The following is a 25996-nucleotide window of genomic DNA, read 5'->3' as shown; positions in this document are numbered from 1 at the left end:
CTCCTCCTCCCCTCCCAACCCCTCCCCAACCCAGGGGCCACAAGAGGCTGGCGGTCTGCCCAAGCAGTTTCTCTGTTGTACCCTTCACTTGTGGTGGACCTGCCTGGCTCCCGAGACAGGCTCCTACTCTTCCCGGCAGGCCTGCGGCCACGCGTCCCTCCCGTTCTCCTTCTCACTCCTCCTTCACCTCCGGAGCGCCACGCCGGGTGGCGCGGGTTATCCGCCCGCCCAAGGAGGCCCGTGCCGGCCAAGCCGGGAATGGCAGGGCCTCGCCGCTTTGGCCAGCACCTGCCATTCAGTCTCTTTCCCCCACTCCGGCCACTCTTCGCCGGAGCGCGAGGGGGGCTTGCAAAAGGCGGCGGCTGGTGGCAAGACACGCGGCTTTAGAGACCAGCCAACCTCTGGGGAGGTCTGAACTTGTCTTCGGCCTCCTCCGGCCTCTCATCCGGGAGACGCCCCGCAGCAGGGCCGGCCTGGTCCCCGGCGCAGCGCGCAGAGCCAGAGCGCTCGGACGCCGACGTTGCGCGCGGCCCCGAGCCACCCAGGGCATCCCCGCGGCTGCGGGCGGAAGGCGAGGGCGGCCGCAGGAGGGGTCGGCGAGGCCACAGCCCTGCTGCCCAGCCTCCCGGAGCCGCCTGGCTCCCGGGTCGGCCGCGCCGAGTGGCAGCGGCCGAGGGCGCGGCGCGGGCGGAGTCTGGGGAGGGACCCCGGGCGCCGGTTGGTTGCGGGCTCGGGGGCGGGGAGCTCGGGGGCCGGGCAGGAGGCGGAGCCCCCCGCACTGGGCGCTGGAGCTGCGGGCTGAGCCGGAGCCGGGCGAGCGGCTGGAGCGGAGTTGGAGGAGGAAGCGGTGACCAGGGCGAGGGCGGCTGTCGAGCGAGCTGGTCGGACGCGGAGAGCTGGGAGAGCTGGCGGCCGGTCGGAAGCGCCCGTGGAGCCGTCATACCGGAGACTGCCGCTGCAAGCGCGGCCCCGCCGAGGAAGGAAGCAGCCGGCTGGGGAGGTAGGCGGCGGTCCGGGTGTGTGTGCGCCCGGGGAAGGGGGAGGCGGTGCCTGCGTGCTGGGCTACCGCCCGCTGTCTTCCTGTCACCCAGCGGCGGCCGCTTCGCCTGCAAGCCCAGCCGGGAGGAAGCGGGCTGGCCGCGGGGCCCTCCCTGCCGCCGGGCATCTCCTGTCCGCCGCGCGCTCCTCTGGCCACCTCCCGGCCCCATTACTTGGGTTCCTCTTCCGAGCCGGCTGTGCGCGCCACGGGGGCGCGTTGGCTACCGGAGTTGCCGCCGGCCAGTTCAGGCTTCACCCAGCGTGCCCGGCCCCGCGCGCTTCCGAGGGACCCCGCGGTGCTGGTGGCCTAGGCCTCCGCCGTGGGAGAGCGCCCTGCCCCGGGGCGGCTGTGCCTTCTAGCTGCGGCCAGGGTCCCCGAGGGTCCCCCCGCGCGTTCCCCCCAGTCCCCCGCCCTCCCAAGTTTGCCGCCCTCCTCTTCCGGGGTGGGGGAAGTGCACCTCGGGGCGCGCTTGCTGGCGGGGGCCCTGGGCCGGCGTCTAGTGTTGGCCCGGCTGGGGCAGGTTGCTGGGAGGCGCCTTCTTTCGTGGGGTCCTCGCCCGGAAACCCAGCTTTTTGTGGCTCGGGGCGAGACCAGAGGAACCTGCCCAGCAATATGGAGCCGGCTGAGGGTAGCGAGGGAGCGTGCGAGCCGGGGCTTCAGAGATCCCGGGAGGATTGTCCGGGAAGCCCGGCTTCGACACCCGCTTCCCAGGGGGACAAAAACTCCCCGCGGATCACGAGACAAAGAGAACGGAAAAGCCCAGGCCCGGCTGCCGGCACCAAAGCGCACGTTGGGAACGCGAATTGGAGCACGCAGTGCCAGGCTGTGAGCGCAATGGCTGTTCCGTGTTGAATGCAGAAGGCGTGTGTGCTGGGTTCGGAGGGGTTCTGCCGCGCCTCGGGCGCTGTCGGTACCGGGAAGGTCCCAGGTCCAGCGTTAATCCCCGGCGCAGCTGCATCGCGGCTGACGCCCCCGTGAGTGGGCGGACTCGGGGGCTTTCTGACCTGAGAGCTTTTTTAAAATTATTTTTATTTTTGGTGGTAGTTCTTTTTCTATCAGTGCGAAGTAGGAGTGGATACGAAGCAGTTCCGGGTTTTGAGGGCGACTTCAGATTAACCTTTCAGGGAGGCGAGGTGCACGTTGGAGTTGTTAGGCGGGATAATCAGAACGCTTTTAGGACCTGGGCTTTCCGTGGAATTAACTGTTAGTAGTCCGTGCGCTAGAGGCACGTTTTGGCAAGCCTCCAGCGGGAAGGTTGCTGTGGGCAGACAGGTTCACTGGCGACAGAGGCTGTCGGGAACAGAACCATCTTCGGGGTACAGATGCCTAGGAAGTGGGTGACTGGTGCCTACAGAGGGCCTCCTGCGACTTTCAGCATTGAAAAAGGAGGGTGTGAAAAGCCCCTCCGTTGTTGTAACTTTTTAACAATGCCTTGTTGTGAAAATAAATGGCTTGAAAGCAAGGAATTGTTGGGTTGCTTGGGCACAAAAGTTGCTGAAAGTTTGAGGAGGGAGCATTTTTGCACTTTGCAAAGAAAAAAGCAGCGTGTGTGTGTGTGTGTGTGTGTGTTCGGTCTCTCCCAGCACCACTGCCCCCCTCCCCCTCCCCCTGCCTCAAGTTTGGGAAGGCATGTGGGTTGAGAGTCAAGGTTAAAACCTGGTTTTGCGGAGGTGTTGGGCTAAGTCACTGCAGGGCTGCCTAGCGTTTATGTGGCTCTTACAGTATAGGGGGCCACGCTACTCCGTCTCCCCCGTGTAAATGGAGTGTGTGTGTGTGAGTGTGTGAGTGATTGGAAGAAAGCGCTGTATCTGATCCTGGCTTTCCAAGTATTGCATGCGTTTACTTTGTAACTTTCATTTTGCTTTGGTACCTGTTCCCAGTTGCTTAAGGCGTACAGTGCTATCTGCTGCTTTATCTTGTTTTTTTAAAATGACATCACTTCACATGCGTGATTGTAATTCTCACTGATCTATTTTTTCATCGTGTTTGTGGAGTTTGGGGGCCAAGGGGAAGAGCTGGATGCGAAGGTGGCTTGGAGAGACCAGGGCCACCCAGCGGTAGGGTTACCCATTTTGGTTACTGACGGTGGGGATGGGGCCTGCATGTATCTATGGAAATGCTCATTGCAAGAATTTTTTTTTTTCCTTTCTTGTAAGGGCTTTAAATGCAAACCTACTTTTCCAAATGTTGTCCTGTTCAAGTCCTGACTTCCTGTAGTTGCATTTTCCCCGGAGAAATCTTGTCAGTTTCTAGGTTGGAATTCGGACAGCAGTTTCCCTGATTTCCTTTTCAGTGGCTTCCAGGAGTGTCTTAGCAAGGCGCTGCTCTGACAGATAGCCACGTGACCGACAGCAGGCACAATTATAGTTCAGCTTTTATTTGCATTCTTTGATTTGCAAAGTGTGTCTTACTGGCTAGAGGTGATGAATGAGCTGACTGAAAAAGAATTGATTTTATGGTCAGGTAGACTAAGGCAGAGCGAGGGAATATTTGCATTTGGGTCCTGGCTTTGAATTCCCTCAGGCTGGAGGCATGTATAATACAGAAAAAAAAATGGGAAGTATGTAATTGCCAGTGTGCTGTATGGTTTTGGCAGACTGTGCCCACAGCTCCCCGTGGCAGGGCATAGAGCTTGACCCGGCAAGCCAAAGGAATGAGACATCTTTTTTTTCTTTTAAAGATTTTATTTTTATTGCAAAGTCAGATATACAGAGAGGAGGAGAGACAGGAAGATTTTCCGTTCGGTGATTCACTCCCCAAGTGGCTGCAACGGCCAGAGCTGAGCTCACCTGAAGCCAGGAGCCAGGAGCCTCTTCTGGGTCACCCACTTGGGTGCAGGGTCCCAAGGCTCTGGGCCATCCTCGACTGCCTTCCCAGGCCACAAGCAGGGAGCTGGATGGGAAGTGGGGCCGCCGGGATTAGAACCGGCGCCCATATGGGATCCCGGGGCATGCAAGGCAAGGACTCCAACTGCTAGGCTACCGCACTGGATCCGAGAATAAGACATCTTAGTGAAGGTTGCCCTTTAGTGGGATGATCATGATCCACTTTTTTTTTTTAATATTAGAAGGCATAATGTAAATTATTGACGTAATGTACAACATTATGATGGAAAATCTGGGTTATCATTAATTTTTAAAGTCCTCCTGTTTTTCTGCCTCATTTTTGCTTTGCTTGCCGGTACTCTCATTGGAGTGACTGGCCTGCAAGAGTGGCAATTAAAGGCCACTTCATGTACATCAAGCCAAATGAACTGCAAGATAAACTGTGTCATTAGGTACAAGCTTTCTCTTTGGCTTATGTTAGGTGTTTTTTTTAAATAATAAAAGGTAGAATGAGTATAGTATAGCTTCTACTGGAAAAAAAAATCCATTATTAAAAAAAAAAAAGGCTGGAGGTTTGGTTTTGTTTTCTTTCAGGTAAATCAAGTGGGGACCCACAGGCCATCTGTAGTCTAAATGGTTTTCAGGTTGTTGATCATCCCAGGGAGGACTCAGTCAGGGGATTGTGGCTGCAAGGTGAGCACACCCCACCAGTGGACAGAGTGGGCTCTTATAGCCAGGATGCCAGCCTGTTGTGACATGCGCCCTGGTTCCCTCCCTGGGTGCTCCAGGGGTCCTCAGCAGGGCTTCGCCCCAGGAGCTAGGACTGCCATGAGGATGCAGCCGCCCAGCTCCTGGAGCCAGCAGGTGCAACACCCTGTTGGAAAGGAGTTTTTTCCCCCAACTCCATCTGCTGCCTTGGTGCGCACTTGTGTGTGTGTGTGTGTGCGTGCGCGTGCACTCACACACCTGTATATGCACAGGTGTCTGCAAGCACACATGCATTTACCCACAGAGCTCCCACCAGGAGTCCTTTGCCCTCCTGAGACAAGATGGACAAGGTTCCAACACCGCCCCTGTCCCTGCGTTGACTTTGACAAAAGACTTGAGTCGGCAGGGAATTCACTTCAGCTGGTTTCAGGATTCACACAGGACTGCTTGCAGCTTCAAGAGACAATGCAAAAGGAAATTCCTGGCCCATGGCCATTCCTATTTTAAGTCCGAATCGTTTACATGGCAGCAAGTGGCACTCAGTATTAATAGTGTCGACAGTAATAAAAATATCATAGCTGCTGGCTACTTGTGATATAACTTTAGGCAATTGATTTACCTCTTCCTTAGCTCATTTCCTCATCTGTGAAATGAAGATAGGGATTGTTCCTGAAGTGCTTGTCCATGACTGAAGAGCCCTGCAATACCTGAAGCATGGTCCCAGTACCTACGAGGCTTCCATCCTTGGTATCAGACCTGACTTTGTGGGCTTCTAGTTTCCACTGGTCCTGGTCACATGCCTTAGGAGGTTGAAATGTGCCTTTTCTGTCTTTCTCCCAGGAGGTGCAAAGGTTAAGCCATCTGTCCAGGGCTTAAGTCTAGGCCATGGTGGGCCTTTATATGCAACTCGGGGCATGCCCTGGCTTTTCTAGGAATGTTACAGAATAGCATGATTTTTTTTTTTTTCTCCCAGGAAGTAAATATTCAGTTTCTCCTCTCCTGAGGGGACTGGTGTGGTCAGCCAGTCTGTGGGTTAAATGTCCTCTCCCAGCCCAGGTGGGGATGACTGCTGACCACCTGCACCTGCAGGTGGCGGCGGGGGGTGGGGCGCCTCTGCTGTACTCAGGTACCAGGCTGATTGCCCCAGCTCCTGGCCTCACTGTCGGCCGTCTCCCCTCCCCCAACATGCCACACCCGAAGGGGCACTCCGTGCTTAGCTGTCCCCCACCCAGCAGCTGCAGCGGGACTGCAGGCAGGGCATCTTCGCTGGGCCGGTGGTTTGGAAATGAGTGAGGTGTTTGTTTGTCTTTTATTAAGGGCTTCATCCGAGCCCATGCTTTTCACTTTGTTTTAAGGAACTCACAGCTGCATGCTATAGACATCACCCAGAGCCCCCATCCTTGTCCATGGAGGTGCGGTTCAGTATGCTGACTTTTGACTATTTTAGCTATGCTCAATTTGTGTTTTCCTGATTTCCACCATTTGTAAAGAAGCCACAAGTTTGAAGTAGTGGTATTTACTCATGAATAAGAGAGAGAGAGAGAAGTAGAAATGCATCTCTCCTCCTCTGGTTCTCTCTGCAGATGGTCTGCAACAACCAGGAATTCAGTCAGGAATTCAGGAGGGAACCCAGAGCTGCCACTGGGTCTGCCACTGGGAGGCCGAGAGAGCCTGAACTTGAACCCTGGCAGGGCCATGGAAGGTGTGGGTATGTCCGATAGCAACCTGACCACTGTGCCACACGCCCACCTTGTGACATATGTAATTTTTTTTTTGAAACACCTTTATTTGCTTTAAAAACGTAAGACTTCTCGTACAATAAAGCATAAGCATGTTTCATCTACAAAGTCAGAATATCTTCCTCATGGAACACGCAGGAAGAAAGGAAAAACACACACATGGCCAAGTAGTCACAGATTACCTCTAAAATAATTAAGACTTTCGGCCAGAAAAATTAATCTTTTGAAAACAAAAGTATAACAATAACAAAAAGCCATATTTCACACCTGGTACTAACAGTAAACATTCATAGTACAAAATTATCTGTTAAAATCAAATTCCTATATATTGAAAGTATTAATATCATCAAAATACCCATCGTACTTAAAGCAGTTTACAAGCTTATTGCAATCTCAAAATACCAAAGACATTTTTTTTTCTCATATCTAGAACATTTTTTTAAACTATTTTTCGGATTGACATCATTTCATAACAGCCACATCAATCACAGCATGAATAACAACAGCAACAACGTCAACAACAAATTGTAGCACCTTGATTAAGTAATGTGCCACTGAGTAGGCAGCACATGCTTAACTAAAAGGAAACACAGAAGTCTCTTAGGAACTATGTTGCCATCACATACTCCATGGGCACTTGATGAGAAAAGAAATTATTTGGAAGCAAACAAACCGACATAAAAACATCAAAACATCTGAGACACAGCCAAAACAGCCAACAGACGCTCAAAAAAACGACATAGGTAATTTGAAAGACAGTAGACATTGAGGTGGCCATCCTGCCCTACATATGTATCGTGAAGGCAAAAAGGTGGGTTGCAGGGAAATAAGGATTGAGCCCCCAGGAGCCCTGTAGGCCTTGATGGAAGACCTATTGTGTGCTGCCTCTCAACACCAACCTGCTGACTTCATTGCAGGACTGTCACACCTAGGAATAGCCTTCATATCTTAATATTTCCAGGCGGTGTGGTTGCCAGCCATCATTAAAAAAGCATTGTGTCTCTGCATACAGACCAAAGATGGACTCCCGGTGAAGGAATTGAAAATATGCTAGCAATAGGATGCTGGACTCTCCGACATTGCCCATGCCTGCATTGTCGGGAGACACTTCAGTAAGAGCAGGATGGACATATGACTGTTCATGAAGGACCACCGACTGTAAAACTAGAGGGGAGATTAGTGGTGGGGAAGGGAGTTTGGGGAGGGGTAACCCCAGAGCCTGTGGAACTATGTCATAAAATAAGACAAAGCATGAATGCTTTAATTTGTTGTCTGTACTATGCGTTGTACTAGTTTGAATGTACTATGTAATGAAACCGCCTTGATTAATTGAAGATCCTAGATTGTAGATGAGGAATATTATCTATTGGCAAAACCCTCTACTGTAGGAGTATGTGTCCAATCCGGGTGTAGCGCAGCTGGGAGAAACGTGTCTTATGGATCTGGGTGTTTGAGATTACAGGTTGATCCTGGGAACTTTACACAGGGATTGCCACCTGCCTCAGGCTGCAGGGTCCTCTGCCCCTTTGGGAAGAAGCTGATGGTGTCTGTGTGTGAGCTGTGACAGCCCATGTAAGCTGGGCTGCTGCATGACGCCCCTCTTCCCCCCGCCCCCCAAGGAAGAGCTGCACTATTGGAAATCCTGCAGGCTGGTGGAAAAGCAAAGGTACCAAGAGGGACATAGGTAGGCAGAAGCTAAGCTGGTAGAACAGAAAGGGGCAGGGTGCCAGAAATGGGCAGCTTTTTCGGAAGTGATATGCCTAGTATTCCTTCTTTTGGCAAAGGTGCTTTTTAATGAATACTGTTTGGAACAGAATCTGCATGGCTGAGACGCTGTGCCTTGGACCCAGTGGGACCGCTGCTGAGTTACAATGGCTTCTTTTTATGCAGGTGCACAAGAGAGGCACCTACGCTGCAAGAAGTTCTGACATGGCACAGGCGGGCAGGGAAGGTTAATCTGAGAGGGCTGCCTGTGCTGTGAAGCAGGCGGCATCGTGGGTACCAGGGATACATCTGGACTTGGCTGCATCAAAGCAGGCAGAGCTGGGGCAGCCGGTTTGTAGTGGTGCTGAAAGAGGGCGCGCTGGGGCTGTAGAGTCTGAATTCTGATTCTCCCTTCTAGTAGCTGAGTGTTCTCACGGCCGAACACTAACTCTGCTCTGGAGGTGCCTCGGATGAGGAGTGAAAATATTGACGGTACCTGCCTGCTGTGATTGTTTGGAGGATTAAATGGGTTATCTGTCAATAAATGGGGTGATGATGATGATGATGGCAAGGAGAGATTAATAATACTAATAATGGAAAGGGATATTTCACAAACTTTGCGGAAAAATGGAACTAAAAGGTAAGTTTCTTTTGGTGCCAAACATGTTGAAATCCATGCGTTGTGTGTCATGCACATTTCCCACGTAGAGTTTGAGGCTCCTTGCCGGAGCTCCTGGCGAGCGTTGAGTGGTTGAGCTGGTGACAGTGGGTGACCTGGGCAAGCCAGGGGGAAGAGAGTACACAGGGTAGAGGTGTCCGCCTCGAGTGCCTGGCGGAGGCTCCTCTGAAGTCACCATCACGGGACCCAGCCTCCGGCCAAATGACTTGTCTCTGCTCCCTCTGGTTTGTACAGTAGTGCTCTCCAGCCACTTAGCAGAATCATGAATCATCCTGAATCATGGCCGACCTTCAATTGTTTAACTTTGTCCTGCCTGCATCAAGGTTGCGGGTTTTGACTGTGAACAGAGACTGGCATGCTGGGGTGTGTGTGTGTGTGTGTGTGTGTGTGTGTGTGTGTGTGTGTGTGTGTCTGAGAGAGAGGGAGAGAGGTCCTTATACTTGAAGAATCCCACCCCGCTGCCCCTTGGGTGGCTGCATTGGAGGACGTGGTAGGCAGTAGCTGGCATAAAGATCTATCCAGCCTGCTGGTGGGGGATTATTATTATTATTATTATTATTTTTTGTTCCAAAGAGACATACATTGCCAGGAAAAGCTAACAAGAATTTCAAGGCAGATTTGGAGGAATTAAATTATTCTTAGGCATATTGCCTGGTTTCCAAGCATCTTAGCGATATGTAAATTTCCATGTTCCTCAGCGTTCTGTGTCTCTTTTGTACTCGGTACGGGAGCGCTAAAAACGGGATTCGCTTCTTTTACATTTCGGTGCGAATTTATGCAGTGAATGTTTCAACTGCAGGCCGGATCTTTGAAAAGAAGATGCCTTCTGCAAACAGATCACTTAGCTTACTCTTCTCACGTGCCCTGCTCGCTGCTTGGATTCCCCACCCCCCAGGAGCTGACATGCAAAGGAGAGTACATTCATATTCTCGCTACACAAAGGCTTGCGGTGTTTGTTTTCGCTTCCTTTTAACTGTAACTCTCTCCGGAGCATGCTTGTGTTACAGCGAAGAAGCTTTGACCATGGCAAGTTGAGTATTTCACACGTCTGAATGCCAACGTGACAATGAATCTCTGAGTAGATTGTCCTGCTCGAGATGCCCGTGCTGAGGAGCGGGGTTATGAGATTAAAGCTCTAATGTGTTCCCTTCCTCGCAGCTTAGGGAGGGAAGCTCTCTTGGATGGGACACCCTGCACTTGTGTGCTGTTGTTGGGCTTGCTTTATGTTGCTGCCAGCTCCACTGAAACCTGTTGCTGAAGATAGCCTGAACGAGGGCGGCTGAGCCCAGCGGGTCGTGTGCACGCCGCTGTGCTCGGCCAGTCCTCCACTCCCACCTAGTAACTTCACAGCTCACGGTCTTGGTTTTCTGAGCTCTCTGCCTCTCCTGTGCCAAAAAAAAAAAAAAACAAAAACAAAAACAAAAGAAAAGCAACAGAAAAACGCACCCATTGTCCCATTTGCCCTGCACTCAACTAACATGCGACAACCATGGTCACTGCCTCTCCTTAGTTTCTTAACTCTTTGTACCTGGTGACCTGCCTCCCTCCTGGGCTGGCCTCTGCTTTCCCCGAAGTCGATGAAAATTCCATTCCACAGTGGGCAGATTCCTCAGATTGGCCGTGCCTCAGTTTCCCATGTAGGATGTGCTCTTGGCGGGGGTGGGTGTGGGGTCATCTCTCCCTGCCTGCGCCCTCTCAATCTCTGTCTCTAGCACAATGCATTGCTACCAGACGCTGGCCTTCTGTCCTTTGTTGAATTCCTGGAGCCCCAGTGTTTGGCCCTTGGGTCGTGTTCTTCTTGGGTGACTGTTGCTGGGGAGCTCCTCTGTCTTACCGAGTTGAGGCTTGTCTGATTGGAGCTGATTACCAAATCTCTAGCGTGTTCGCTTGCCTGAATCACAGCCCAGGTGTCAGCCAACACGCGCATGCTCGCGCCGGAGTGCCTGGCATCCCTGTCCGTCCAGCCGGTCTTCTAGCTTCCCTTCGCTTGATATAGGTGCACGGGGTTTCTTGTTCCTCTCTGTCTTGTCACCAGTTCCGCGCATCGGCAGCATCGCACGCATCCTCGCTCCCATACTTGCCGCTCCCACGGCCCCCTTGTTTCATGCTCTCCCCGTGTTTCACCTCTACTCGCCTCTCTGCCCTTCCCCACATGGTCAGGAGGCTGAGATCCCTCTAGGGCAGTTGTGGCCCTGGTGTCCCCCCTCCCCCACTCCTCCACTCCCCACTTCCTGCAAGTCCTGGCAATGCTTGCCTGTTGGGAGACGCAGGTATGCACGAAGCCGTCAGCCTCCTCCCTGTTCTCACCCGATGCGCCACTCCTACTTGCCTTCAGCCGGCTGGGACTGCCTGTCCTCACTCTTCTCAGAATGTGATACTTGCTCAATCACCTCTGTGTTTAGGATCATGACCCTCGCTCCCTTCTGGGCTCGGATCCCTGCGGTTGGATGTGGCCTCTCCCTCATTTGTACCCGGTCATGTTTGGTTTCTGCCTCTCCCCAGGCACTTACCTAGTGTTACCTGATGTTACGGTTCCCCGTGTTCCAAGCTTATCTTACGACGTCAACACGGGCCCGTACTGCCCCCGCCCTGCCCAGTGTTCTTAGAAGGACTGTCTGGCTCATTGCCGTTGTGTGTACCCTGTCCGGCCTTAGCACACTGGCCTGTATCTGGCTACCAGCTCAGTGGAGTACTGAGCTGAGTGAATGTACTCAGTGAATGGAAAGTAGAAATTGCATTTCCCCACAGATGGCCAAGCGTGCTGTTCATTCATAAGCCTGCTTTGTTCTTTGCTAGGTGAAGCTCGCGTGGCGTGGGCAGTGAAGCAGTGACATCAGACAACAGATGGGCGGTGTGATGAGAGCTTCCCAGAGGATTGGACCTGGCCAGGAGAGTCGGCCCGGAGGCCACGTGCTGCTGCCTTGCTGAAAAAAGGAAGCCGGGACAAGCCGTGCCACGCAGGAAGTGGAGCCCCGTCTACAGCCGCACCATTGATGGAGGACAGATGGACAGCCTGTTGGCCACTCACGCCTCCACTTGAGCCTCTGCAGAGTGCCTGTTTGTCACGGGCCAGGCACCTGGCACGAGCCGGCAGTGGCTTTCTGAACCCTGTGGTCGGACAGACGTAGAGTGAGCCCGCAGCGCACGTCCGGACCTGACACTTGCGTGCCCGCCACCATGAGTGCCGAGGGCTATCAGTACCGGGCGCTGTATGACTATCAGAAGGAGAGGGATGAAGACATTGACCTGCACCTGGGGGACATCCTGACCGTGAATAAAGGATCCTTGGTCGCACTGGGATTCAGTGATGGGCAGGAGGCTCGGCCAGAAGAAATCGGCTGGTTAAATGGTTATAATGAGACCACCGGGGAGAGAGGCGACTTCCCGGGCACTTACGTTGAGTATATCGGAAGGAAGAGGATTTCGCCTCCCACTCCGAAGCCTCGGCCGCCTCGACCCCTTCCTGTGGCGCCAGGTTCTTCGAAACCGGAGGCTGACACTGAGCATCCAGGTCAGCAGGGGCGAGCATGCCGGGATCCACTCCCCACCCCCACCCCCAGCCCCCTGGATTTCTAAAGCAGAAGTATTGAGTTTGCCTTGGGCACTTAGGCCCCGGGCAGAACATCTTGGCATGAATCGACATGCATGTGAGGGCTTGGTCGATCGTTGCACAGCTGCTACTCTGCGTGGGGATAGGAGTTGCTGTAGAACCGGGCACATGATAGCTGATGACTGTAATCAGTTGCCGTTGGTTGGGAATACCTAGCGCATTCTTATCATCGTTGTCGCGATTATAGCAGGGTGCTCCAGACAGCTCATGGAACCGTGCATTTCAAAGATAACTGTATTTTGGTGTGGAAGTTTGTTTTAGGATTTACTTACTTACTTACTTGAAGGTCCAGCTGATGGGGAAAGAGGGAGAGATTGAGGTGAATTTTCCATTCACTGGTTTCTACCCAAATGGCGGCAGGAGCTGGTGTCAGGGACCCGGCTTGTTGGGCCATCGTCCGCTGCCTTCCCAGGCATTTCAGCAGGGAGCTGGATAAGAACAGGAGCAGCTGGCACTAACCAAGCACCCTGATACAGGATGTGGGTGTCTCAAGCCATGCTTTAACCACTGTACCAAGCATCTAGTTCTGAATGCATGTTATAATTCCTTTTTCAATTTAATTTACATTTATTTATTTATTTGCTATGGACTTTTTGAAACCCTCTCCAATCATTTTGGGAACATGGAGGGTAAGTCTAACTTAGGTGTATTTAGCATTAATGTCATGGCTATGGAGAAATGTAAAGGGTAATAAAATAACCACAGAACTCAGCAGAGAAGAAACCGTTGTTTTTATAACCCAGTATCTACCTCCGGGTTTCCTCTCCGGGAACCCTGTGGCTGCAGCTGAAACCCAGTGCAGTAGTTGGGACTGAAATAAAAGCAGCTCTCCTTCTGAGTGAATGCTTGCAGTCGGCCGGTCTTGCCAGGAGGAGAGCCGGGCTCACTGACTTTTCCCTGGAAGCCACCTGCATGGAGGACCCTGCCCCTGCCCGCTGCAGGTGGTTCACAGGACAGCTGTGTGGCCCAGCTGGCTGTGTACGATTTTTCTTGCGTTGCATTTCATGCCGAGATAAGCCTTCTCTGCTCAGCTCTTCTGATAGAAACTTACTTGGTCAAGTGCTGGTTTCCTGTACGGACATGACAGTAGTGGTTACTTACGGAGCAGGCGCAGTATGGTGTCACAGGGAATTTCTGGAAGCGTCTGAGTGCTGATCATGCGTGGCACCCTCTTTTACCTTGGTTTACTTATTCTTACACAAAAAGGGAGACAGTAATGTGTTCTGCACAACTGTATGTGATGTTGTCAACCACGTCTTGCTGTTTCGTTTAGGGGGCCGAATGTATCTACAGAATTGTTTCTACCAAATGATGTATTTTCGATTTGATTTTTTTGTTGTTGTTGTTGCAAAAATGGTCACATCCCCCAAGAATCCCAAATCAGAGGAAAAAGTGATTCCGTTTGCTCCAGAATGCAAAGACATACAGAACCTTAGAAATAATCTCGGTTGACTTAAAAGAGAGGGTTGAAAATGTGGAATTAAGGATGCTTTGTTAAGGTTAGCGCCAAAAAGGGCCCGGCGGCGTGGCCTAGCGGCTAAACTTCTCGCCTTGAATGCGCCCCGGGATCCCATATGGGTGCCGGTTCTAATCTCGGCAGCTCCACTTTCCATCCAGCTCCCTGCTTGTGGCCTGGGAAAGCAGTCGAGGACGGCCCAATGCTTTGGGACCCTGCACCTGCGTGGGAGACCTGGAAGAGGTTCCAGGTTCCCGGCGTCGGATCGGTGCGCACCGGTGCGGCTCAAAAAGCTCTTGCAGAAATAGTCCAAACAAGATTTCGTGTTAATGCTGCCATCATGTGCAATTGATTTGAATGTAATACTCAAGCAGGCTTTTCCTGAATGGAAAAGCAATGTGTTCTTTTGGGGTCTTCAGCCATTTCCTAACACTTTCTTGCTCATGGGTGTAGGGTGATGATCGTTGTAATTTTCCCAGACTCTTCATTATGCTTTTCAAAAGCAGGGTCAAATGAACATGTCCAGCAGAATTGAAGGACAAGACCCGTAATAATGTGAGTCAAAGTAAGAGCAAGGGAGGAATTGGGAAGAACTGAAAGACAGAGGGCGGTACGCGTGTGTTGGGGATCAGAAACGCTACACCAGGAGAGCAACCATAAGCGTGAGATGTTTTAGGAACGTTGGTCTGCTGTTGTCGCTTAAACAGGGTGGCTCTGAAGTGAGAATTCCGAGCTCGTAGGAGTGGTATGTTCAGCGCAAATGCAGAGTGGTGAGGACAAAGTTCACGTGTTGGGCCCTGTGAAACTGTTATCATTGGCTTCGGGTTATTCATTGGGAAAGCTCCTGCAGGGAGCAGGTGTATCGTGGCCTGAAAGTAGAATTCCTTTCTTTCCTGTTGCAGTTGGATTCGTCAGTCCTTTTCTTTTTGTTCTGTGCCCTTTTCTCCCCCACTTTCCTCGGGGTCCCGTCTTTCAGGTGTGCCTAGCTGTGTAGAACGCAGCCTCCTGTGAGGCCTGTGAGGCCTCCAAGCCACGTGTAATTCTCACACGTGGGCCGTGTACAGCCCGGTACTGAGCAGCACAGTCAAGAGAGGGTGCTGGGGAGCTGTCCCGTGCACGTCACGTGTCTAGTGTCCTCACTGCCTTGTCTTCCAAAGCAGGCTCTCTTAGACCCTGGCCAGAAGTGCATTCTGCCTGGGGCATTCCGCCATGTGTCATGAAACCCGCTTTTCCTCTTGCATTGCATCTTATCCAGGAATAAAGCTGCAGGAGAAAAAAAAAAAGTTCTCAGCTGCTGTCAGCAGGGTGTACATTCTGTCTGTGCATTTGTGTTTAAGGAAGCCCGGGCCTGGACATCGAAGGAGTTTGCTTACTGGATGGGACTGAAAGTCGCTCAGTAGAATTGAGCCGTGTCCCTCGCTTGTGCTAGAGGGGGACATGCAGACACCTTATCTCTTGGCTCCTCTTCCCCACTGAGGGCTTCTAGCCCTTCGTGTCCACATGGCTGACCCACTGTCGCCTCTGCTCAGATCTTTCTTGATGCGGAAGCTGGCTCCGTGCAGCCTGTTTCGTGCCCAAACGTGCCTGTGTTTCTGCAGAGCATTTATTACCTACCCTACCCAGTGGGTTTTTCTCACTGCACTCTCTGTGTTCATTGTTCGCTGTTCCCTCTGTTAGGTCGTAAGACCTCTGCCACACCCTGCCAAGGCCGCAGGTGCCTACCACAGCCCGGTAGGATCCCGGCCCGCGGGGAAACGGACATCCGCCTGTGTGATCCGAGCCACCCACCGGACAGCTCTACGCAGGGCAGTCGCCCCTCTTGCTTTTGGCTCACTTGCTGTGTGCGTAGGTCACAGCCATGGCCTTGACCGTGGCTGCTGGGACTCTAAAAGTCTGTTCTAGCCCCAGCTCCGGTTCTGCTGGTGGGAAAGTGGGTTGAACTGGTAGTACCTTTAGTCACTGAAGCTGGGTGACTTGGAGGTATGCCAGGCACTCTCAGGAAAGCTGAGCTGTTGTTGGGAGGCTACCCAAACGCTGGCCTTGCACCTCTGCCCACACCTCACTCAGGCTCCTGCATTTTCTGCTGCGCACAGGGCGATGAATCCATTAAGGGTAGGATAGAGAATAAAAGTACCTTCATAAGGAAGCTGTCTGATGCAGGTGTGGCTTTAACACACAGGTTGAGGTCCTTTAGTAGAGGAATTAACTTGCACTGGCAAGTTCATGACCTCGTTAATCTAAGCGGAGTGCGCCGACACCTGCAAGCGTGTAGGGCTTTGGATTCCCTGTCCCCACTAGGGACAGCAGTTCCCACGAATAAGACGCAGGGCACCCACCTGGTATGAGCTGTTTTTAGTTTTGATCCACCATTCCTTCTAAACCAGCAAGAACCAAGGCTGCAAGTGGGGGAGGGATGCGTGTTTTTACTTTTTTTCACACTCTGCCCTTGAGTTATCGCACCCTATCTAGAAAACAAAGCTGCCATAAATCACTGAAATTTCCATAGCTAACTAAGCCCAAATGACACCTGTTGGCGGAGCCCTGCGGTCAGAACGCCTGGCTGACTGCGAGCGGCCAGGGAAATGGTGCCTGAGCTCCTGGCTGGTTCGCCCTCGGTTTGATTTCAGGAGATGCCTTCACGTAACTTTCTCTGCCGTCTCTACTACTGAAGTGAGGCTGTGCTGGGGGTTGTCTAGGTCAACAGGAGGTCTGTGGTGCCGACAGCTCGGTCCCTACGAGCTCCTCATGCTGGTTTTGCGCACAACCAGGCCGGTTCCCTGCTCTTTCTAGACCCTGCCTTCGTAGCAGCCTTCAAGCCCATCTGAGCACTAGAGCTTTTTTTTATTATTATTATTTTTTATCCAAGAGTTAAATAAGTGTTTTCCTTCTCTATTTTAGTAGAAAATGCAGTGTGAATGGACTTCGGAGAACTCACAAAGTGGAAGGGAATGATACATTTTTTAAAAAATTATTGGAAGATAAATTTTCTTGCAGAATAGTCAGTCATATGATGCATCTTCCAAGGACTCCCTGTGGGTGTGTCTGGGTTGCAAAAGGATTTGCACCAAAATGACCATCTTTGGAGTCTGTTTCCTACGAAATCTCCGAAAGGTTCCTTGTGTATTTCTCAGAGATGTTATCCGTGAAATGGATTGAATAGAAGGTTGGGATGTTGTTTATTACATCCAATGACTCTAGCTGCTTGCTTTTGGTCACAGAGCATGTTTGGTTATTTGGAAAGACAATTGAGTTGGAAAGGCTCCGCCCCCTTTCTGGGGGGAGAGGTCTGTGGCTGAGCTAGGAATTTGCAGGCGGAGCCCCAGGGGCCAGGGAGAGAGGAGGGGTTTCCTGCTCTTCTCCCTGTTGGTGATTTGAAGAGAAGTACTTGATCTTCTTCCTGGAGCTGAGGGATTCTGGAAGGCTTTCCATCAGATTCCTGCCACCCGTAGCTGCTGAGACTCCGAAGGCAAATTGTTTCCCCTAAGTGCTATAGCACAGTAGTCTTCTCTCCTTGTTTGGGACTTTGCCTTCTGTAGTTTGGGTTGATGTTTGTCAGCTGTGGTCTGAAAATATTCCCTTGCAGGCAGATCCTTGGAGTGGGGGGGAGAGACAGGGACCACCATGGTTCTATAACTTCCATTACAGAATAGCATTGTTTTTGTTTTTTTTTTTTTTGTTTGTTAAATTGGGAAGTCAGATTTACAAAAAGAAGCAGAGGCAGAGAGGTAGATCTTCCAGCTGCTGATTCACTCTCCAAGTGGCCGCAGCAGCCACAGCTGCGCTGATCTGAAGCCAGGAACCAGGAGCTTCTTCTACGTCTCACACATGTGTGCAGGATCCCAAGGCTTTGGGCCGTCCTCGACTGCTTTCCCAGGCCACAAGCAGGAAGCTGGATGGGAAGTGAAAGAGCCAGGACACAAACCAGCAACCATATGAGATCCCAGCATGTGCTAGGTGAGAATTTAGCCACTGAACCATCATTCCGGACCCTCTCTTTTCTTATAGTGTATGTGCAGTATGTCCACCTGGAGATATAGGATACATCCCCTGCACATTAGAGAGACTGCAGTATTGTTTAGGTACTTTTTAAAAAAAGATTTATTATTATTGGAAAGCTGGAAATATACAGAGAGGAGGAGAGACAGAGAGGAAGATCTTCCATCCGATGTTTTACTCCCCAAGGGAGCCGCAGCGGGCCGGTGCTGCGCCAATCCGACGCCGGAAACCAGGAACTTCTTCCGGGTCTCCCACGCGGGTGCAGTGTTCCAATGCATTGGGCCGTCCTCAACTGCTTTCCCAGGCCACAAGCAGAGAGCTGGATGGGAAGTGGAGCTGCCGGGATTAGAACCGGCGCCCATATGGGATCCCGGGGCACGTTCAAGGCGAGGACTTTAACCGCTAGGCCACGCTGCCGGGCCCTGTTTAGGTACTTTCATTTAGGTTTCTGGCTGTAGATGGTTCTTCCTACTTTCATTTTTCCAAGTTGAGGAAAGGGTCCAGTGTGTCTACGACCTCCTGATTGCAACCCAAGTTACGTCAGCTAAGGTTCAGTAGCAGTTAAGCCGTGTTGATGTTCTAGTAACAGTGTCTGTGTTCTGCAGTAGAGCTCTGTAGTCTAACAGCGGTTGGCTGTGGCTGTTGCAGGCTGGTTCTTTTCTATGTTTGCCATCCACCTTCCAGTTTCCAGGTGAATGCATTTCTCATTAGTAAGCATTGCTTCGCCAAATCTTTTTTTTTTTTTTAAAAAGATTTATTTTTATTGGAAAGGCAGATATACAGAGAGGAGGAGAGACAGAGAGAAAGATCTTCCGTCCGATGGTTCACTCCCCAAGTGACCACAACGGCTGGAGCTGAGCCAATCCAAAGCCAGGAGCCAGGAGCTCTTCCGGGTCTACCATACAGGTGCAGGGTCCCAAGGCTTTGGGCTGTCCTCGACTGCTTTCCCAGGCCACAAACGGGGAGCTGGATGGGGGAAGCAGGTCAGCCGGGGTTAGAACTGGCGCCCATATGGGATCCTGGCGTGTTTAAGGTGAGGACTTTAACCACTATGCTATTGCGCCGGGCCCTTCACTACGTCTTAGTTTGAGAAAATAAACATTAGAGATTCTGAAGTTCAGCAGCAAATGGTGCCTCCCATGTATGAAGTAGTATCCAGAAAGGGAAAAAAATTATACCGATGTGGCAAGTAAGATTGCCAAGTATATGATGCCATTTACGTATCTATGTTTTGATGAGTGAAAGCTGATGTTGGCAGTACAGCTGGCAATTGCAGCCATGTCTTTGTGGCGAACAGACTTCTTAAGAGAAAAGATGGAAAAATGGTCCGAAGCCTGAGAAAGCAGGAAATAACTTGGTTATGATCGCTGGAAAGGACAAACCTAATTGCATGATGGACGCCATCATCTTTTGTTGAAGGTGTGATTGGATTTCTAGCGTTCAATAGCTTTGAGTTGCACTAATGCAAACAGAAGAGGACAGAGTAGTCTAGGATTAGCCTTTGTTGCAATGACTTTTGACGACAGTTGCTCCAAAATTGCAAGCTGTCGAACACAGGATGCTTCATTCGTTTGTAACTCTGCTTACCAATGTATGTGAAGGTCCAGAGCATTGTTGAGATGTGACTTTGAGATGAAGAATAACCCGTTGTGTACTTGGCATCATACATGACGGTGTGTATATTGTGAAAAAATGCAACTGCAGGAAAGCAAACGGTGCATTGTTACAGTGTCTAACTCTACACCCTGTTAAAATAGAATCTTGCAATTAAAACACAACTGATCTTTCTGCTTCATTATGCATGCAGAACATTGTTTTAAGTGGCTTCCTGCCACTGTGTGAGGTTGTTGTTTCTTAGTGATGCCAAGTCTGGACTGTTGCTTGCCTGTAGGTGTTTGCAGTGTGTTCCTGCATTTATCTGTTCTCAGTTGGTGGCTTTTTTTTTTTTATGTAGTGCCTAAAGGTTACTCTGTCCTGTCCAGCCCCATGCATACTGAAGCTCTGTTACTTTATTACAGTAGGGGACGATTTGCAATTCATTGATCAGATCTGATATCCAATCTAGTAGAGCGAATAAGCATCAGTGATGTGTTATTGGATACAGAAATTATGCCCAGCTTTGCATCCTGAAAATGTCTCCACTCAACTAATTCGGGTGTTCTCTAGTTGTACAGAGAAAAGCCCCCAGCCTCCTCTTCTTAAGGTTGGCCATGTTTTTAAATTGGGAACTTAATTTGCCCTGATCGGGTGATACAGAAAGCCTGGATATAGGAAGAACACAGGGAAGGATTAATGTAGCAAGGGAAGGTAGGATTGTTGGGAACATGTGCTACGTGGTCTCGGAAACCGGTCTGTGGGTTCCATGGGATTGTTGTTCGTGAAAAGTGCTGTGGTCCTGAAAATCCGTCTACCTTAAATGTGATTTTCAGATCTATCTCGTCATAGTGAAAATAAGCAGTAGGCGCATGTGCCATGGAGATCTGGCGTGACTGGGATGGTCACCCTTCTCTCCCAAGCTTTCCCCTAGGCAGGAAAACACACAGAATGCTAGGCGCTCGGCACGCTGCACCTGCAGCACACAGTGAGCCGGAGGCAGCGTTGGTAGAATGTGGTTTTCAGAATTACTTAGAAATGTTAGGAAGATCAGTGCGTGTGGCATTAGGCATTAGAGGAAGAGACTCGCTTTTGAACAGTTGCGTAGAAATGTCGGTGCCTTATCAGGGAGTAGTTCCATGGAAGTGTTTCTTTGTGTCCCAGCTCTAGAAACAGAGTTGAATATTTGTGTCATGATTTCTCTTTTCATAGCATTTGTAAACATTGCCAGCTTAATTCTTGCTATGCTTTTATAGGTGACTAAAGATGAATGTTTCGTGTGTTTGAAGGAGGGGGTATTTGGAAGATGTTAGGATAAAAACCGTCTGTTGGTACGTAATGAAAACCTACCGAGTACCACAAAGTAAGATGAACTTGGTTAGAACACATCAGGGCATACTTCCTTCCTCCTTTCCCACGGATCGGTATAAATATTGGAATTACCTTTTTTTTTTTTTTTTTTTTTTTGGTCCTCCAGTGAACCATAAGTATCTATAGCCGTGTTTGCCAAGCATTTGCCCTGGCATTTTGCAGGCATTTTTCGTTTGATCTTCCTAATCACCCTGTGAGGATGGTATATTATAGCCATTTCGAGATTAAGAAACTGAAGTCTGGATGATTGTGTAAATATTTAAAAAGCCAGGGGACTCGCCAGGGCCACGCTTTCACAGGACTCAGGAACTCCGGGGCAGGCCAGGCAGCAGTTGGCAGTCCTCTGGTGGGGTTGGGGTAACTCAATTCTGCTTTCTGGGTGGTCTCTGCTTGGGCCTGCCTTATCTGTGGGTTTCATTAGCTAGGAGGTTCCTGCCATCACACAATAGAGCCTCCTCACCCTGGGTTTTTCTGCTGCCTGGTAAGGGTGGAGGTTGAATTACAGAGAGAGTGCTGAAGGTTGGAAACAAAGGCAGGTCAAGGTGGAGACGTCGGCAGGTCTGTGAGGAACCAACCAACCTGGACGGGGGTTTCATTTCTATGACTTTGGAAGAAGTTGAATGACTCCTTTTCTCGCTGAAGTCATTGGGATTAGGCATGGGCCACAGGGTGGACAGAAGTGACCCGCTTGCTTGAAAGCCATAAAGCAAGCTCACGCTGCCCACGTGTGTGCTTTGGCGTGTGGCTTGTGGTTGCCTGAAGTCTCGTGTCGACTCCTGGGAATCTGAAGCCTTGGTCCTGAACTATGTCAAGGTCAGCAGTAAATGCCATTTCAAAAGGCTGAATAAATGTCTACATCCCTTTGAGTGTCAACCCTTGTTTTTCAGGGAGGTTGGCCACTGCCAAGTTTGTAACATAAACATGGTGTTTCTGTTATGGAAATTCCAAGGACACGAGGCTGGCTGGGGACATGTGAGTGCCATTTGCAGGTGAACTGCACTTCTAAGGCTCTTGGAGGGAGAATGTGTTGTGGCCTGGACGCTGTAGCTGGAAGGCTTTGGACCGTCTTGGGTGTTTTTATGATTAATATTTTTTCAATTGAGAAACTAGCTTGCAGTGATATCCTGAAATGAGAAAAACCTCTGACTGTTCTGACGAAGAATCCCGCAATTAAAAAAAAAACAAAAACACCTGTCTCGATGCTTCGAGACCCTGGCAGCTACGAAGAAGCAATGCCTCTGTTAACTCAATGGAGCTGAGTTTAAAAACATAACGAAGTTATGACTACCCTAAAAATAGCAAGGCGCACCCCCGCGCATGCCGGCTCCAGCTCCCTGCACACCAGCTGTCCTGCCCACCTGCCCCCTTCTTGCACCCTGTCTATTCTGTGGGAGGCCAGGCCTCAGGAAATGGCCGCAGAGCCAGGTGGGTGGCATGGGGCTGTGCGTGCCACAGCACGGGCTCTACTCTTCTGGATTTCACGGGGTACAGGGAGTTGTACAGTTAGGAGAAGGCCTGGGGTAAGTCCTGGGGTCCCTCCACCACTCAGGGTGTGGGAGGGCAGGAGGAGATGTTTTCTCTCAGGCTGGCAAAGCCCACGTGACCACGAGAGCCACCTTGTGAATCAGCCTTGGAACTGTTCAGCTCAACTTGCAGAATGGTTTAACGTCTGGAGCCAGCACCCCAACAGATGGAGGAAGTGATCAGAGCAAGCCCTGGGGGCTTGGTCCAAAGGCTTGCGTTCTGTGACAGTTCAATAGCACAGACCTCACCCAGCCTGCTTGGAAAGTGTTGCTGCACACAGGAGATTGGAGATTGTATGGAGTAGTTGGAGAGGTGATTGTGAGCCTGAAAGGAAGCAGGGTGGGACGAAATGGGCGTACCATCACAGCAGGGAGAAAGAGACGCAGCAGTGGGTTAAAATCCCGTCGGGGGCGGGTGGGGGGGAGTGGGATGGACGCAGCCGCTGGTGCAAAACACATAGGCCCATTGGGCTTTTCCTGGGTGCCAAGGAGAAGGCCTAGAAGTGAGGCAGGAGCTAGGTAGAGGATTGTGATGTCTGTTGGTAAGCCAGAAAGCCTTAAGCTGAGCTTTTGTGAATGAGTGCGGATTAGGTGTTTCCCTGTGAGGTCGGCGAAAGGCCACCTGTCGATATGCTTTGAGAGCATGAATGATATCGTAGAGTACTCAGCCAGAGTAGCCTGGCAGTGTATCTGCTAGCAACAGGCAGATTCATCCTCCTCCTCTCCCCCAGTAAGTGCCAGAAGATAGGTCGATTTCAATAGTGTCTTCGGATCTTAGTGAGCTGCTTGCTTATGTTGTATGTGGACAGGCAGCCGAGAGGCATTGTCTAATAGTCAGGAGCTTGGAAAAGACGGAATAGACCTCTTTCTCATGGAAAGACTTAAAAATTGCATTTTCATTCTTATGTGGTACAGTTGGAAGGTGTAGCCGGAAAATAATCCATTTGGATCAACTTAAAGAGTGATGATCAGAAAAATCAACTGAAATATGTGGTTTTCCCACTACCTAGGAATACAGTGCCTGTTCCCCATAGACAACCAAAATGTGTAGAAATATTGTTGGAGGAAATGCCTATTTATGTGTGAAAGCTTTGAAGAAAATATGTAGGAGTTTACCTGTGTGTGCACACACATTTATATGGAACTAGATGTATAACTGTATCCTTGTGTTCAGCATAAATTATGTGTAAGGTACTTGGCTAGCGTTTTATTGTGTTCACTTACTTTCCTAAGAATTCCTGGCATTGGCTGGTTATCACACACCCGTTGTAAAGATTAAGACAGTGCAGTTAAGTGCTGGGCTAAGGTCACACAGCTAGTGGAGTGGTTGGGATTCGCTCTCAAATGGTCTATTGACCCAGTGCTTTGCAGAAAGTGTGCTGCCAGATTGCTGGCCGGGAGAGGGGGTCATTTCACACCGTGTGATATAGCTCCCCGGGTGGCCATGAGAGGACCCAGGGCCAAAGTCAGATAACCTACTGGCTCATCAGTCTGATGGGACGAGGAGGAGTTAAAGAAACAGGAGAAAACCCAGAGTGCCAGTTACTCTTCCCTAGAGCAAAAAAAAGCACCTCCCAGAACAACAGTTGGGAAGAGGTGATGAAGTTTAAATCTGTTTGAAAGGCAAGAGTGAGCAACAGGAGAGAGATTGCTTTTGCTGCTTCACTCCCCAGATATATGCAAGGGGCTAGGCCAAGTTTGGAAGCCAGGGAAACAACATGTGGGTCCCCTACATGAGTGGCAGGGAAACAGGCACTTGGGAGCCACGTTCTGCTACTTCCAGAGTGTGTTAGCAGGAAGCTAGCTCAGAAGCCGAGGAACTGGGCTCCCAGGATGGGGTGCACCTCAGGTGATACCTTAAGGGACAGTTCTTAAGTGCTGTCCGCTTGGCCAGTGCTCAGTATTCTACGTAACAGCATGAGTTTATGAACTATTATAACACATATATATTATGTGTCTATACAGTGCTATCGACTGCATCCAGTGTATAAAGTGTGGATCCCGCGAACACCTGCAATCCCCTGAGATCATACTGTCTATAGAGATGTTGCGGCCCTCTTCGTTGTGTTACGTAACATTCCCATGTCTGCTAGCAATGTGTTCCGTCACCAAGCAGCTCATGGCCGTGTGTCTGGTCATCCCTTTGTATCCCTGGAAGGTTGGTTCCCTGGCCCTTCTACCAGGATATCAGTCTGCGGGTGCGCCAGTCTGTTGCACACGGTGGTGCAGTGTGTTTGCATGTAATTAACACACAGCCTTCCAGTTGCTTAAAATCATCTTGTGAATACTTACATTATCAAATGCTGTGTGATCATGGTGCATGTAGTTGTTAACATGGTTTTGTGTAGGCAAAAATAAGTCTGTAGGTGTTCAGTACAGACACATTTTTAAAAAGGAAGTGTTCCATCTGTGGTTGATTGAATCAATAGATGCAGCTATGGAAGGCTAGACTGACATTTATATAGAAATGAATGATATAGACTATATGTGTGTGTGTTTATTTAGTTCTTTATACAGAACAATGCAAAGGGGATGTTTGTCGTGTCTTCTGATGTCCTGCCTAAGGCATTGGAGAGAAGCCATAGTTGGGTTGAGGATGGAAATGGCCCCTTCTCCCTGTTGGGCTGTTTTACCAGCTGCCATCCTGGGGAGTTACATATATGGTTACATTGTAACTGTCACTTGTGGTCTACTCTTCCACTTAAAGGAAATCTGGCTGGCTTTAACAGTGAGAGGAAGTTGAAACACACAGGGGCATCAAATTCAGTTGCTGAACTGAAACCCTGGGTCTTGTCTGGCTGCATCTCCAGCTCTTCTGGGCTGGAGCCTTTCCACTTTGCCCCCCTCTTATGGAAGCATTTGCTCAGGTTTTCTCTGGCAGGGTCCCAGACATCAGGCCCAGGGACGTAGCATGCGTTCCAGGGAGCAAAGTGTGTCCGCAGTCCATCTCCCCTCCCCTCCCCTCCCCTCCCCTCCCCTCCCCTCCCCTCCCCTCCTCTCCCCTCCCCTCCCCTCTTCTCTTTCTCTCCTTCCCTTCCTTTGTTTTTAAAATGAAAACCATTTCTTTATTTATTTGAAAGGCAGATTTGCAGAGAGAAGGAGAGACAGAGCTCTCTGTCCACTGGTTCACCCCCCCCAAATGGCCACAAAAGAGCTGAGCTGATCAAAACCAGGAGCCAAGAGCTGCTTACAGGTCTCCCATGGGGGTGCAGGGGCCTAAAGACTTGAGGCATTCTGTACTGCCTTCCCAGCCGTAAGCAAGCAGGGAGCTGGATTGGAAGCAGAGCATCTGGGACATGAGCCTGCCTCCATCTCAGGTAGAGGCTTAGTCTACTGTGCCACAGCACTGGCCCCTCCTGTCAACAATTCCTGCCCCCTTTGCTATTGTTGGTGACTCCCAGTCTAGTTGCTCTGTTCTTGCAGCCTTCTGGGTAAGCATTCTGAGTGGAATATGTTTTTCTCCTCTTCATGTCTCGATTTGTTACAGTTGGGCTCTGAGGCTACAAGCATTTCATAGCTCTTGAAGAAAAGGTTGGGGTTGGCTTCACAATGCCCTTTTCCCACAGTGCAAGACCAACTGTCCCTCCCAGCCTCCCCCCAGCCAACCTTAGCCGTTCTATTCTTTTCAGAGCACAAAGGAAAAAAAAAAGTAGTGTATGTAGACAATAGAGCACAGCCTTTGAAGAGAAGGAAGTTCATTCACAACGTCATGGATGGGATGGATGGTAGACACATGCTACGTGAGATAAGCCA

The 25996-nt window shown here is 50.6% G+C and overlaps 1 protein-coding gene across 1 annotated transcript in view; it reads left to right on the top strand.

Moving 5' to 3' along the window:
- The first annotated feature begins 938 nt into the window (after window positions 1–938).
- The window catches only part of PIK3R1 (phosphoinositide-3-kinase regulatory subunit 1), a 77871-nt gene continuing 52813 nt past the window's right edge, over window positions 939–25996 (top strand). The window contains exons 1-2 of the mRNA XM_004586143.4: window positions 939–1000; window positions 11491–12205. Of these exons, the coding sequence (XP_004586200.2) occupies window positions 11872–12205 (334 nt within the window). The 5' untranslated portion in view covers window positions 939–1000; window positions 11491–11871. The remainder of the gene's footprint in view (window positions 1001–11490; window positions 12206–25996) is intronic.

The sequence above is a fragment of the Ochotona princeps genome, chromosome 28 (assembly GCF_030435755.1).
Source record: "Ochotona princeps isolate mOchPri1 chromosome 28, mOchPri1.hap1, whole genome shotgun sequence".
In the NCBI taxonomy this organism is placed as follows: Eukaryota; Metazoa; Chordata; class Mammalia; order Lagomorpha; family Ochotonidae; genus Ochotona; species Ochotona princeps.
The sequence above is the reverse complement of the archived record's forward strand: the minus strand, read 5'-3'. Positions and strand labels throughout refer to the sequence as shown.